Source organism: Tinamus guttatus, unplaced genomic scaffold (assembly GCF_059628265.1).
Source record: "Tinamus guttatus ecotype Peru unplaced genomic scaffold, ASM5962826v1 Tinamus_guttatus_pri_ptg000027l, whole genome shotgun sequence".
NCBI lineage: Eukaryota > Metazoa > Chordata > Aves > Tinamiformes > Tinamidae > Tinamus > Tinamus guttatus.
In genome coordinates, this window is record NW_028288561.1 from 855,453 (window position 1) to 870,368 (window position 14,916).

The window sequence follows — 14,916 nt, forward strand, 5'->3', positions numbered from 1 at the left end:
GGATGCGCGGGGGCGGGGGGGGATGCGCGGAGCGGGCGGGATGCGCGGGGCGGGCGGGATGCGCGGGGGCGGGGGGGATGCGCGGAGCGGGGCGGGCGGGACGCGCGGGGCGGGCGGGATGCGCGGAGCGGGGCGGGGGGGATGCGCGGGGCGGGGGGGATGCGCGGGGGCGGGGGGGATGCGCGGGGCGGGCGGGATGCGCGGGGCGGGGCGGGGGGGATGCGCGGAGCGGGGCGGGGGGGATGCGCGGGGGCGGGGGGGATGCGCGGGGCGGGCGGGATGCGCGGAGCGGGGCGGGCGGGATGCGCGGGGCGGCGCGGGGCGGGGGGGATGCGCGGGGGCGGGGGGGATGCGCGGGGCGGGCGGGATGCGCGGCGCGGGGCGGGGGGGATGCGCGGGGGCGGCCGCGCGCCCGCGGGCTCCTCCGCGCGCCGCCCTCCGCGCCGCCCGCCCCGCCGGGGTGTCGTCCCCGCCGTGACGTGCGCGGGGCCCGCGCGCCGGCCGCGCACACACGCGTCCTGCCGGCGACCTGAGCGGAGGCGGCGGCCGCTGCCTCCCGCCTCGCTCCGTCCCTCCGTCCGTCCCTGCGTCCCTCCGTCCGGGCGCTCGGCGGGGCCCGCAGCCCCCCGCGCCCGCCGGGCCATGAGCGCGCAGCGGCGCCGCCGCCGCGGGGGCTGCCGCCCGCCGCAGTGAGCGCGGCGCCGCCGTCGGGGCCGCCGCCGGTGCCGGTGCCGGTGCCGCCGCGCATGGTGGGGCGCTGCCCGCGGCGGGGCAGCCCCGCGCCGCCCCCGCGCTGCCGCCGCGGGCCGGGCGCGATGCGGCCGGCGGGGCGCGGGCCGCCCGCCTCCTCCTGGCTGCTCGTGCTGGGCGCCGCCGCGCCCGCCCTCTGGCTGCGCTGCGTCCTGGCCGACTTCACCGTGGACAACGAGGTGCACTCGAGCTTCATCCACCGGCGGCTGCGCGGCGCCGAGCGCCGCGAGATGCAGCGGGAGATCCTCTCCATCCTCGGCCTGCCGCACCGCCCGCGCCCGCACCTCCACGGCAAGCACAACTCGGCGCCCATGTTCATGCTGGACCTCTACAACGCCATGTCGGTGGAGGAGGGGGCGGCGGGGGCGGCCGCCGAGGACGGCGAGGGCTTCTCCTACCCCTACAAGCCGCTCTTCAGCACGCAGGGGCCGCCGCTCGCCAGCCTGCAGGACAGCAACTTCCTCACCGACGCGGACATGGTCATGAGCTTCGTCAACCTGGGTGAGCCGCGAGGCGCGGTGGGACGGGACGGCTGCAGCGGGACCCTGTCACCGCGACAGGGTGGGAGGTGGTGGCACGAGGGGCCCCGGGGAGCCACCTGCGAGGAGGACGAACTGCCCCCGGGGAGAGGAAGGGCCAGCGCTGGCCCTGGAAAAGGCGCCGTCTTTGCCAGGGGTAGCCAAGAGGCAGCAAGGTGCAGAGTTGGACATGGCGAGCGCGTGCCGTGCTCCTCGCCGCCGCGCTCGTGTCTTGTCACCTTCCCCTTCGGTGGTTACGCGCTGCGCCTCCGGAGTTGCGTTTGTGGGGACGGGTTGATGTGGAAAACGAGAGGGATTGTGCCACCAAGGAGGACGCGCCAGGGTGCCAACGCCGCGGGGCGCGAGATGGGTCGTTCCCGCGGCATGGGGAGCCGGTGCTCGTGTGTGTGCGGCCAAGCGACGGCGCCCGTTGCCCCAACGGCTCGAGGGGCATTCCCACTACATCCCTGGCTGCTCCTGCTGCTCCGGCTGGCGATTCCCGCCTCGGCAGCGAGCGTGGCCCTTGGCACAGTGCGGCTGGCCGGGCGTAAGCGGATGATGCAAATGCTGGCGTGCTCCGTGCCAGGCCGCTCCGATGGGATGCGCGACCCAGCCCGGTGGCTCCGTGCTCGCTGCAGACTGCACGCTCGTTCGGGCTAACTGGGCTGGATTTGAGTAAAACCCTGTGAGGACGAGCAGGCTATTTTAAATGCGTAATTACAGACCCTGCTTCGCTCCGTCCATTTTTAGACGCCGTCATGTGCAGCTCCGAAACCACCAGCCGTACAGATTCAGTGCCTGCAAGTTCAAGGCAAAATCTGGGTAGCGCTTCCAAGCCGAGAGCCGCTGCCAGCGCCACCCAAGCCGAGCGGGGAGCAGTGCCACGGGGACCCCAGCCCCGACACCCCCTCATGCTCGGGCAACGCTGCAGCTCTGCACACCCAACGCTCTGCAGCCCCCCGGCGCTCACATCCAGCCCCCGCACGTAACAAACTGCAATATAGCGGGAGTTGCGTGGGCTCTGGGACACGCGTTAGTGATTACGACATCTGGGGTCCATGCCGGCACGGCCATCGCACGACGCTGGGACCCGGGACGCTGTGCTAGAGCCGCAGCCTGCAGGAGCTGCACCTTCTTATTAAACACCGTAAGCTCCCCAGCAGGCTCCCAGCAATTACATTTGGCCTTGGGGCTGTGCTAATGCTTTCCATTTACACTCGCAGTGTTTGTCTAATCGCTGCTAGATGCTTAAGCCGATCAGCAATGATACATGTAAAATCAAATATTTGAGCAGCCAAAAGTGCCTCTGCTGGTCAAATATTTGCCCCTGGCGCTGCCGACACCATTCCTGGTGGCACTCGGGAGCCGGCAGAGCCGCTCACGCGACACGGGGGATGTTGGACACTTCTGCTCTCGCTGCAGCAAAGTGGAACCTTGAGGAAAAATAAGCGACCAGTGAAGTTTATTTTGGGGAAGCAAATGGTGCTCCCGTTGCTTGTGGCTCTCTACTGCAAACCTCTGCATCCACACGCTCCAGCCCTGCTCCCTGTGCGAGGAAAGGCCCGCTCTGCAGCCCGCAGGGAAGGAATAAAACATTGTCAAAGCTCAGGGCCCTAATGCTTTTGGATGTCGCTGTTTTGTGATTAGAGTGGAATTAGCCAGTAAATTGAAAAAAAATATGCACCTTGTGGATTTATCTACTTATAAGTGAAAACTTTTTAAATGAAGCAGCTTACATATTAACCATATATACTCACAGTATCATTTTACTTAATTGCTGTCAGCATGGTCAGCGAGGAGGAAGAGGGCAGGAAAAATCCAAAGGTTTTGAAAAAGCCGGGTGGAATTATTAGCAGCAGAGCACATTTCAGAGGTTTATCTGCACTGTTTTGTTCCCTTGTCAACAGGGCCTGCCAGGACGAGTTTAAAAAGGACGCAGATCTATAAGAGCTTTCTTCATCACTGTGCACACCTTTCATCCCATTATAGTCATCGGTCTTTCATCTTTATAGGACAAAGACAGGCTTGTTTATGGACGTTTTAATGAATTGGGCCAGCCACTCACTCACGTATATAGTCAAACACAACACCTGCTTTGATATGTACAGTTTTCTATGACGTTCAGGGAAAATTAGAAGATCTATTGTATAACTGATATTTTTGGGGAGACTTGCTACAATGATCCCTTTTAAGCCAGAGCTGAATTGCTAAAGGCAGCCTGTAGTAAACCGTGTCCTAGTTTTGTAAGAGATACCCTGTGAGCATTGCGTTTCACAGGTAGGCTTTTATTACTGCACCGGAGCCATCACAATGAGGAAGTGTCATAGTGTCAGAAAGCTTCATCTTGGCAATGGAGGAAGTAAAAGTGAGGAAAGAAGAAATACCTTTAAATTTCAATAAGCAAGTTGTCCTAATCTGAGTTTCCAAATACTCATCTGTGAATTTACCTTCTTTTCCTTTTTGTCTTCCATCTGTCTAGTCATGTAACTTCACAGAAAACTAGGAAAAGTGAAGATTTAGATTGGAGTAAGTAAGAGCCCACGTGGTGAAAATAAATAAAAAGTAAAACAAACCACATCACTGATTTCTATGGAGATGGCCTGCATGTTTAATCCTAAGAATTTATACTGAGTATTGCTAGGGAGGAACCAGAATACAGGTGCTCCATTTCGGGACTGTGTTGCAGGGAGCTTTGAACTTAGTGTGTAATGTTACTGTAAAATCTTGACAATTAATTAGGGTTAGATTTATAACCACTTAATTCACAGGCTACGTTTTGACTTACCCTACACCTGTGCTAGGATGGATGGGGAATGGATCTGTGTCAAGAATGAAGTTACATGTATATTAAAAGAGAATTTGGCCAGAGTGGCCTGACAAAGTTGGCCAGTTAGTTACTGACTAATCTTACAAAATTTATTGCTATAATTTAATTAGCTGGAATTTCATTTCAGACCATGTACAAATTAAATTTACAAACTGATCCATTTTGAGAATTTCTGAAAAAAATACAAAGCATTTTCTGCACCAGTTGAATTTCAAGATTGTAAACAGTGACTAACGAGTAAATATCCTCTAGATCACTTTGAGCCACTCTTCTAAAAATAATTGAGCTGTCCTTATGTGGATAGTCTTGCCTTGGTAAGCAGACTTGCTCGGAATACTTTTTAAAAGAGCCGGTGTAAGTGATACTCAATTTGCTAATTTGTCTCATGGTTGATTATAGAACGAACAACATTGTTTAATCCTGGCAAAAAATAAAGGGGGGGAGATTAGTCATCTTGGAAGGAGCACATGAAAGTGGCTTTTGTTAATGTAAATCAAGAAGCCGAAGAGCCCCCAAGTTTCCTTTTATTTCATACCATCTGCCTATCCGTTTTGTTGACAAGTGTTTGGCATGGCGAGCCATCTCTTTGCCCTTTAATAACAAGCTTTAACACTGTAGGGTATTAGAAAAAGATTCTATAACAGTTAAAAAATTTCCTTCGGGGAATACTTTATAAAGCGAGCACGGGCTGCAGGCATTTGCAGCTGTAACCTGGCTTGTGTTAAGATTTGGAAGGGGCTGCCTTGCATTCCAGCTCACTACAGGCCGTCATTGGTGTACAGCCAAAGGTTAATATAGATGTCACACAGTTTTTCTTTGGAGAGCCTCAGATATAAGAGCGCGCGTACAGCTGTGTTTTTAGTAACCCTTTCATAATCACTTCTTTTAAACTTCATTTTCCTGCTTATATAAATCAAAGATTTTCAAGGATATTTGACCTGGGTTTGAACTTATTTGATCTTCACATATTTCCCACTTGAAACAAAGCAGATAGATTAAATGTTCGCCCCGAGCGCCTGCTCGCGCTCACACGGGTCTGTCCGTGCATCAGGCCAGGCCCGCAGCCATTTCTTCCTCGTCCTCCTCTACCTCGCGCTGCTGGAAGCTCCCAGGCCCCAGCAGGTACATCCCGAAAGCATTCCGGACGGGATGGGATCCGCGTCCCGGGTATACACCCACATGGCATGAGCTAGCAGAGGAAGCTGGAGCAGAAGGAACGTGTGGAATACCGCGAATCCCACGCCGCCAGCACGAGCAGGCATCCTCTGAGCACACAGACCATTTCTGGGGGGAATTCCGCTCATTTTCAAACTGCCGGGTGGAGAACGGCCCACGAGCCCAGCCAGCACCCCCAGACGGGCAGCACAAGGCCACACTTTCCCTTTCCCTCCATAAATACACTGGAAACGCTTTTCCTGGCGGGGCAGCGGTGGGATGCGTGCGGGAAGGTTGCAAAAGTGGTTGCAAACATTAATTAAAAAAAAGATTATAACTCTTAAAGCCCAGTCAGGGCTGTTGACAGGCTCCTTTTAAATAGGACACTGCTATGTTTTAGTTTAATACATTCTGGCAGTGTCACCGGGGTTAAGGCTAATACTGGGATGTGTGGATCCTGTCATGTTATTGTCAGGAGGAATGCAGGGATTAGGTTTAAAAGTGGCGGTGGGTGAGCGGCGCAGCTGTGTACACTTATTATAAAAGATTTAAGTCCCACTGGTAAAATCAATATATTAAATTGCAAGAGCCTCTGTTTTTAATTAGTTTGAATCAAATATACTGTTAGTGCCGTAATGGCTTCTATCCTTGGACCAAGTGAGGAAATGCTAATATTTATATAGAAACTGTTAATTTGTGGTTAAAATGATAACACATTTAGTTTTACACACCTAAATTGTTCTAACTTGATGAATACCAGTGAGAAGTTGCAATGATGGATGAAGTCATCTGAGCAAAAGCATAGGTAAGGAGATTTTGATAGTAGGCCAGATAAAGAGACTACCTGCTCATGTACACACAGCATTAAGACACCTTGCCATCTTAAGGCCTTCCCAGTGGTAGAGCTGTCTTCTCCTGACAGCTCTTGAATTAATTACGTATATTAATACATATGTGCATACATCTATATAGCTGTTCTTTTATACATGTACATATATATTTCTTTTCTAAAGGGAAGGAGCTTCTAAAGAGATGAGTGAGCTGTTTGAGTTGGTGTCAGGATTTAGATCCTTCTACAAATGTTTGCAGTAAAAACGACTACTCACTAAGACTAATCACATGGATAAAGTTATGCACACACGTTATGTTTGGAAAATGGAAACCCAAGAGAAAATTCTTGGCTAGGTCTTCATTTAGTGTAAATTGTCACAGTTCTACTGGAGCTGGCCCTATGGTCTCATTTATACGACTGTACGTCCAAAGTAATTCCAATAAACTCCCTCTGGATTTACATTAGCACAACTGCGAGCAGAACTGGGCCAAAGAAATGCCCCTGTGCTGAAATAATGAGCATGCAGTAGTTCCTGCTACAGCTTCAAACAGTTTTCTCCCCTATCTTGAAATTGTTTTGAGGGAGGTTTCCTTTACTGCAAGTAATCAAAACATGAACTAGCTCCTATTAGTCACTGCTTATCATTATTAGCTGAACCCATGTTGTTGAACTACAGCTGAATTCCCATCTTTGCAACAAACAGCATTTAACAAATAGTGTTTGACAAAAACGCGAAACTGATATTTCTTAATACAAGACATATTTCATATGGAGAAACTGCAGCGATGAAAGATTCCTGGTATCAAAATATCTGAATCTCAGCACAAATAAACAGTGTGTTGTGAGGGCGGAGGGGCTGCCCTGGCGCGCGGCTGCGGCCATGGAGCCGTGCCAGAGATAACCTGCCATGTGCATCACCCCATGCACACGAGGGAACCAGATAACCTGCCATGTGCATCGCCCCATGTGCATGAGGGAACCAGATAACCTGCCATGTGCATCACCCCATGCACACGAGGGAACCAGATAACCTGGATCCACATGGCCCCGTGCTCACGAGAGAACCAGATAACCTGCCATCCCATCACCCTGTGCACACGAGGGAACCAGATAACCTGCCATGTGCATCGCCCCATGTGCATGAGGGAACCAAATAACCTGCCATCCCATCGCCCCGTGCACACGAGGGAACCAGATAACCTGCCATCCCATTGCCCCGTGCACATGTGGGACCCACCAGTGCCGACGGTCCACGAGCAGCACCAAGGGCCAGAGGGCAGGGGAGCAGCTTGGAGCCATCCTAAGACACATCGCTCTTCCCAAAGTCCGGACTTCCCTGAAGGAAACCGGGACCCCATTTATGTGGGTACAGACCACATAATTCCGCTATTTTTGCATAGTCCCAGGCACACGGCACTGGACCGCTCGCATTCCCGTACGCGTTTGTGCCGACTGCACGTTGAAGGCAGTGAAAATCCTCTAGTGATCCAGATTGAGTGGATTGAATTAATGGCAACTTTGAGAGTACAAGTTTTAGTGTAATTGCTTTATTGTTTTGGAACCGAGATGCTTACAATCCAGTTCCTGTGCAAACATGTTTAACGTGTGTTAATGTGTTTCCAAACCAGACCCTCTCCGCAAAATCCTGCTTTTCATTAATTGACATCAGTAGCATGGTACAGTATTTCAAAGCGCTGGCCAAATATAAACTGTGTTTCTAATTTCCTTACTTTCCTGTGTTTGGAATGCCAGTGTTAATTTGTTCCCATGGAAGAGTGAGAGCTGCCAACCACAGTTTTATATAAATGGCTTTACAGCGCAGGGCTGCCAGCATTAAATGATACTTAGGAATTTTCATGACATTTTGTATTTAAGTCTTGTGTGCATATGTGTGAAAGAAATAGGGAAATATTGGGGGTGTTGAACAACAACACAACCGCTGATGATCAAAGCAAATGCTTAAAGTAATTTAGCCTTTGTTTAGCTATTACTTAATGCTTCTTGTCATTTAAGTTTTTTTTTAAGTAATCTATCAGACATTCTGGGGCATGTTACTTGTGCCCCAAATAACGACTCTGCAGTGAATTTTGTCGCTAACTATCCAAATAATTCTGCAGTTCTCCCCACACCAACAAATTTAGTTATTTACTACAGTTTAGCAGAAGGATATGTATTTTTAAGGTTGTTGTTCTCATCATTGTGGACTAGATTCTAAGAATAAGATGGTATTTGACATGAGAAAAGGTAAAATTGAAAAAGTCCCCACAACTACATATACACACATTAAATCAGATTAACCTGTTTTGATTAAATCTGCCAACGAGTAATTTTTGTGTAGAACACTGGCAGCAGCTAGAAAAAATCATTTGCTTTCGCGAAGAGGTTCGAGCGCGATCATACTGCCTTTAGTTGTGTGTGTTGTCTGCGCGTGGAACATACCCAAAGTTGTGCTTAATCAAATGTGTTTTAGACCGGTGATGATGAAAACGGGCTCTGTTCGTGTGTTTCCCTTTGCTCCTGGAAGCCGCTCCCGGCCCGGCCGTGGGCGCTCTGCTTTATCTCTCCGTTTCCCCCGTTATTGGAGCAGGTGCAGTGGCCCCATCGGTGCCGGTGCCGGCCCGTACCAGCACACCGAGCGTGTTTGGGTTCTCAGGATTTAGAGGTCTCCTGAGAGTAAAGAAATGAAAGAGAAAGAATTTAGAAAGTGCCTCGTGAAGGAAAGGCACTTCAAGCGATGGGCTTTGTCACTCAAGCCTTCCCCTAAATTACCTTAAACTATTTCTAAACCGCTGGAAAAATGTTACCCGCAGAGTATTAAGTTTCTGTTGCATCGCGGGGTCACGTGCTGTGCGTTACTGACTTTATCTTTCTGCAATAGCTTCCAAGTTAGGCTCTCCTGTTGTCAGGCTGAATTAAATTTTACAGGGGTAAAATTTACTGGGGTAACTCTAAAGTTGGAGAATCGTACGCTTTCAACATCCGCATTTTGAAGGTTTCCAACTCTGCCGGGTTTAAAAGCTCCTGCAAATATTCCTCGAGGTTGAAGGACGATTGTTTCGTAATTAGGCGTCCAAACTCCTAATGAGCTAAGGCCTGAAACAACAGGCACCGCTACCCTTGCAGGTCCCTTCTGACAGGGTCTGGAAAGGCTTACGGCTCGAGTGCCTCCGGGGGGACGAGGGTTTTCGGCATGCAGCCGGTGCTATCAGGTCCACCTGGCCTGGGAAACTATGCAGCTTTGTACAGGGAAAATCCCTCCGCTTAGATCTTCGTGGCAAGCGCTTAAAAGCTGCCTTGCTTGGAAGGCCGGGGGGAAGAGGGAAGGCACCACTTCCCTCCAAATGAGAATTAAAACGACCTTTCTAGATGCTTTGGACGAGAACGGGTGGTGCAAAGGAGCAAGGGGCTTCCCTGCCTTGGCCCGTGGTCTCCCCAGGGCCAAATCCTGGCTGGCTCCTCGGGATTTACCCGTTGTTATTTCCACAGTATGGTGGCAGTAAAACTTTTTAAAAGAGGCCAAAAGAACCCTGGGAGAACTACTAAAAAATGCTCATAAAATCATACACGTTGGTAGCTGGGCGCTGTGATGCCGAGAGAGGGACACGGTTCTGGGGAGGAAGGGCTGGGAATGGGGCTGGCAGGAGCCCACGGCTCCAAAATCCCCCCTGGATTTGCCTCCCCAAAGGAAAGCAAGTCCAGTATTAGCATTTCAATGGAACATGAAAAATTACTAGAAATCAGAAATCCTGAATTATGGTGCTTACAATTTAGTAGTGTATGCATAATTTTCATCATTTTTTTAACAATAATTAATTGACATCTGCCAAGATCGTGTTGCACCATGAATGTTAATCATTTACCACTATTGGGAACCACTCTCTGGCCTTCCTGCTTGCTGGAAGTCTGTGACCTGCCCCTCTCCTGGTTTTAAAGTTTAAAAGTAATTGCTTCTATCACTCAAAATATTCTGAACATTTTAATCTTGCTTCTTTTATTTTTTTATTACCGTGCAGTAATTATAATCCCACAGGGACTTTTTAGATGTTAATAAAGAGCACTGCACATCACTATTCCTGAAGCCTGTGTGGCACTATAAACATCATGCTGAGTTTAAGTTCCCCCTTCTGACCGTAGCCTTAAAAAATCCAGTATTTATTAAGAGAAAGGAGGTTTTTTTTTTTTCTTCTTAAGCAAAAGAATAGGAAAAAAAAGTAACTTTAGCCTCACAATCTGCTAGCTACATAAAGCAGCAAATGTTTAGTTGAGACAAGGAAAAAACAGAACTGCTGGAGATTGGTTGTTTCCTTTTGGAGGAAACAATAAATGTGCCCACTTGTATTTTAACAACATTACTACTGGGCCCCTTAATTACACAAATATACTTGTAATAAAGTGCAGAAGAGAAGAGCTGAAAAAGAATCAATCTGCACAGATCTTATTCTTCAATGCAAAAAAAGAAAGCAGCTTTTGAGTGACCAAGGACTGAATGAGAAGATGAGGGAGTTTCAGTGCTGACCTCTCTGTGACGGATCATTTGGGGACAGGTGAAAAGGGGAAGCTAATCAGACATGCGTTTAAAATCTCTCTCATTGGTGTGAATACAGCTTTGGCCTCCAAATAACCAGAGTTTCATGCTGCTCTGTGTCATGCATTTTAATCAAATTACAAGAATATTGGGTTTTGTATCCACAGAAGTCACTGAGTGTTATGCTATATTGCAGCCTAACTCAGTGAATGCTGAAATACAGGAAAGAGTCCGTCATGATGCAGAAACAGGTTTAAATTGGTCCCATATACTATTTTTACAAAAGCGCTAGCTTTCGTTTTGCTCCTTAACCCAGAAGCATCACATGAGAGTGGCTTCCCTGCACGTATTACAGAATAAGGAGAAAGGAATAAATCGGGGTGTTCGATAGTATAACATTTTGGGTGGAATTAAGCTGCCACTAAAAGCTCTTCCGACCTTTCACATGATTTTATGTCTGCAGAATTGGCCACCAACCTTTAAAGAGGAAAGAGGACACACGTCTGTACACTCTACACACACACACATATAAAATATGTGTAAGTACATATAAATGTGACCTCCTGAGGATGCTTCTGTAATAGTAACTTAGGCTTGCAATCACTCGAGACCTCTAGGACTTTACGTCTACCAACAGAAGTATTGCATATGGATGTAATCAGCTTACAGTTCTTTAATATTCACAGTCTTCAGGCCCTTACACAAAATTATTAAAATAGTAAACAGGCCCTTGCCTATTTCTTCAGGAAAACAAATGTTTTCCAGAGCAAACATTCCTAGAAAGCAGTAGGGCTGTATGCACATGCTGCAGGGTCCATCCTGGGCAAAAGCCAGGAGTAGCCGTGTCGGTAGGGTTGGGGATCACACTTGGGCAACAACGTGGTTGCAGTTCCCAGCTTTCCAGACTGGGAGCTGTACCTTTTTGTGCCCTATCTCACCAGAACCATCTTGGCAGTGCTCAAGAAACCCTGATAATCCCAGGAAATGGGCGATGAGGCCCTGCTTCCATAGTGAAGAAAGGTGCTGTGCTCAGGAGTATCTCCTTACGCAGTCATTGATGTCCCTAATCATTATTTTCCAAAACGCTTCCTCCCACACCACATTTCCATGTAATAAACCTGCTCAGAAAACAGCTGTAACACCTTTGGACCTACCACAGATAGGACACCTGGAAAATGCACAGTTGATGTAAGAGCACGGAGGCAAACGAGAGCTGTGCCCATACAGCATTCCCACCTCTGCACACCCGGCCCTTTCCCTGGGATCCTTGTTGGCCTCAAGGCAGCAGCAGCACCAGTTGTCCCAGCTGGTCTGACCTAGAAAGGTGCAGAAGTTTGTCACTGCGTGGACAAGCTCGAAAGCGCCAGTTTATTGGAGCCTTGCTTGGTATCTCCTGGTTGTTCTGTAATATGCACAAAAGGCTTTCTCAATAAAAACACATTCTGGGATTTAAGGGACTAAATCCAGCAAGTTGTACGTTTTTGAACGTGGAAAGCGAGTTCTGGGCTGATTTTCTTTCTTCAGCGTAGCTCACACGAAAGGCTTGGTGCCCAAGCCGTGTTCCTCCCGGGGACCCTGCGCAGGTGGAGGCCCAAGTGCTGGAACACACTGAGGGATGCCGGAATTGCTGTGGTGATACAATACTAAAGAAGGATTAATTAGATTTGTATCATCTCTTTGAGCAACTGATGTGTAGATGAAAGGGAGACTAATGCAAATTAAATGCAGAAGCATAAAGAGGCCAACTGCTCCTGCACTGGAGTGCCGAGTCCCCGCCAGCGCAGGAACGGGCCCATTCCCATGGCAAAAATAAGGCCTTGGAGACGCCATCAGCTGGGCTGTCATTGCCCTGCTGCACATATATATATATGTGTGCTTTTGGAGGACTTTTATTTTGAACTCAAGACGTGAATCTATGGCATTAAGGAAAGCAGAACACAATCCTTTATTTTAGCTGCACCTGCACCTTAATGCCTAATGAGTTTAGTCTGATGGAATCCAGACCTCAGGAAGGATTATAAATTCTCATTTGATTTCATTTACTTCTAAAATACCTTAAACCAGCTGTACCAGTCTAGAATCCAGTCCTTTCTGTATCAGTTTTGCAAATGTCGTTGAATATTTAGCTGCACTAAGTAACTCTATGCTGTATCCACCAATAGTAATAAAGAACAGAAGGCAACTTGAAAAAAAAAATGTAGTGGGAAGATAATTAGCAGCATGTAAGTCTGAAAAGTATCTGTTTAGGAGCAAGCCTTTTATAAAGTTTTTCATGATCTGGAAGCAGAATGTGGAAGAAACAGAAACTGAGTTTGTTGGCAATGTCCTCTCCAGCAGGCCTGGAGTAAGGCTGGAGAGTCCAGCCCTGGAGGTGGTGGCTGTGTCTGCTTTGTATAAACACATCAGAGGCGCTTGGGCAATGCCCTTCCCAGGATCAGTGGCTCAAGCTGATTATTATGGACAATATCTGATTTATCAAACACACTCGAAGCCGCTCGAGGTTGCCCTGCAGTAGTTACTGGAAGGCATGAGCATAATTTGATGCTGTTGCGTCTCTGCATGATCAAGTCATTGCATCAAAGAGTAGTAGCATCACGTGCTTTTTCAGTCTTTGCATGTTCCCTGCGCGTGCGGATGGAGGTGCCGGTGCTGCCGGCTGCAGCATCCCGCAGGGATGCAGGGATGCTCGTGCTTCCCGCGGGAGCGTGCGGAGGGGCCGCACAGGGGCAGGGAGGCTTCCAGCACTGGTGCCCTCGTCCTGCGCCGATGAATGCACGGGCAGCCACCCGGCCCTACTGAAAGGCCTTCCTCCACCTGAGATGAGATTGGAGCTGGCTGAAAACATTTTAGGGAAACATTTTTCCCTTTTCCCTGAACTGAAATTTGGCCAAAGTTGAAGACCGTCTTTCCATTTCAAAGTTCCCATTTTATCCCAAATCACCCATTCTCGGTTTCCCGCATGCTGCCTCTTCTCTCCGCTGGCTGAACACACGTTATTTCTGACGGGATCTGTTCAGGCCGGGGGTTTGTTTCCCTTTGCTGTGTGCAAGCAGCCGGCTGGCTTTTGCATCGCTGGTTTTTGAGAGGCTCCAGTCTCAGAGCAAATTACAGGAAGCAGCTGGAGCCCCATTTGTCTGGTGGATTATGGTTCCCAGTGAACCATAGTGCCCGCCTTGCTCCCTGCTGGCGCGCGCAGCCTCCTGCCCCGTCGGGCACCCACCGCTGCTTTCCTCTGCCCCGGCAGCTCCATCTCCTCGGCCGCCCTTTCCGTGCTGCCTCCTCAGGCTCCAGCACCTCGACCCGTTCCTGGGCTCCCTGCTCCTCCTCCCGGCTCTTGGCTGCCTCTGTCTCTGTGACCTTGGATGCACGGGCAAAACGTGCAGGTTTGAGCCCACCCCTCACGCTGGCACCGCAGCCTCCCGAGGGGAGCAGCAGTGTAACCCACTGGCTCCACAGCCCCGTGAAACGAGCCCAGCCGTACACTGAGTTACGGAAAGGGAGACGGAGCAAGGTGCCATGCAGCGAGATGTCATCTCTGTTTCAAAGAGGGAAATGGAAAACACAGTCCTGCATCCTGCCACAGCTGCATTCAGGAGTCACGATGTAGGGGCTGCCTCTGCTCTTTGGCTGCATTCATGCATGGCCACATTGCGGTGAAAACAGAGCAGAGAGCCAGGGTAGGGCTGTCCAGCCTCTCCTTTTGCCCACTGCTTAGCTTGGCTCCGAAGGCGTTTCTGAAGGGAAGCGCAGAGGTTGTTTCGGGATGCGGGCGGCTCTGCAGCGGCGCGGCCGGACTCGTGCCGTGCAGCGGCCGCGCGGGGCGGCCGCGCGGGGCCCCGCGGCTCTGCGGCAGGGGCAGCGTCTCCGGGCGCAGAGCGGGAGCTGGAGGCCGTCGGGATGGCCCCGGCGCAGAGAGGAGCCCTGCGGCTGCTTGCGCTGCCCATTGCCCCAGCAGCAGCTTCGCCAGAGACCACAGCTTGTCTGTGTGTCTGTCCGCAAAACTGGGCTGCCGGGAGAGGAGAACGGCAGCGACCCCGTGCAGCGCTGCCCTGGATCCGTGCTTCCCAGGAAAAGGAGGGGAGAAAAAGCAAGGAGTTTTGAGAGTGACGAGGAAAGCTCTGCTAAGGAAATATTCTGATACTGGATTCCTAGAGGATGAGGGCAGGACTCAAGAACACCTTTGCTCCCATTTATTTAACTTACTTTCCCCTGGCCTCCTGCCTTTCCTCCATCCCCTCACACCCCAAATCCTGCAGAAATACTCAGTGCTTTGCAGCAGCTCCTGATTGATGGCAGCCCTGGGTGCTGC

General features: G+C 50.5%; 1 protein-coding gene across 1 annotated transcript in view; it reads left to right on the forward strand.

Moving 5' to 3' along the window:
* The first annotated feature begins 746 nt into the window (after positions 1-746).
* Positions 747-14,916, forward strand: part of BMP7 (bone morphogenetic protein 7) — a 41,141-nt gene continuing 26,971 nt past the window's right edge. Inside the window, exon 1 of the mRNA XM_010212827.2 lies at positions 747-1,251. Coding sequence (XP_010211129.2) covers positions 747-1,251 — 505 coding nt within the window. The remainder of the gene's footprint in view (positions 1,252-14,916) is intronic.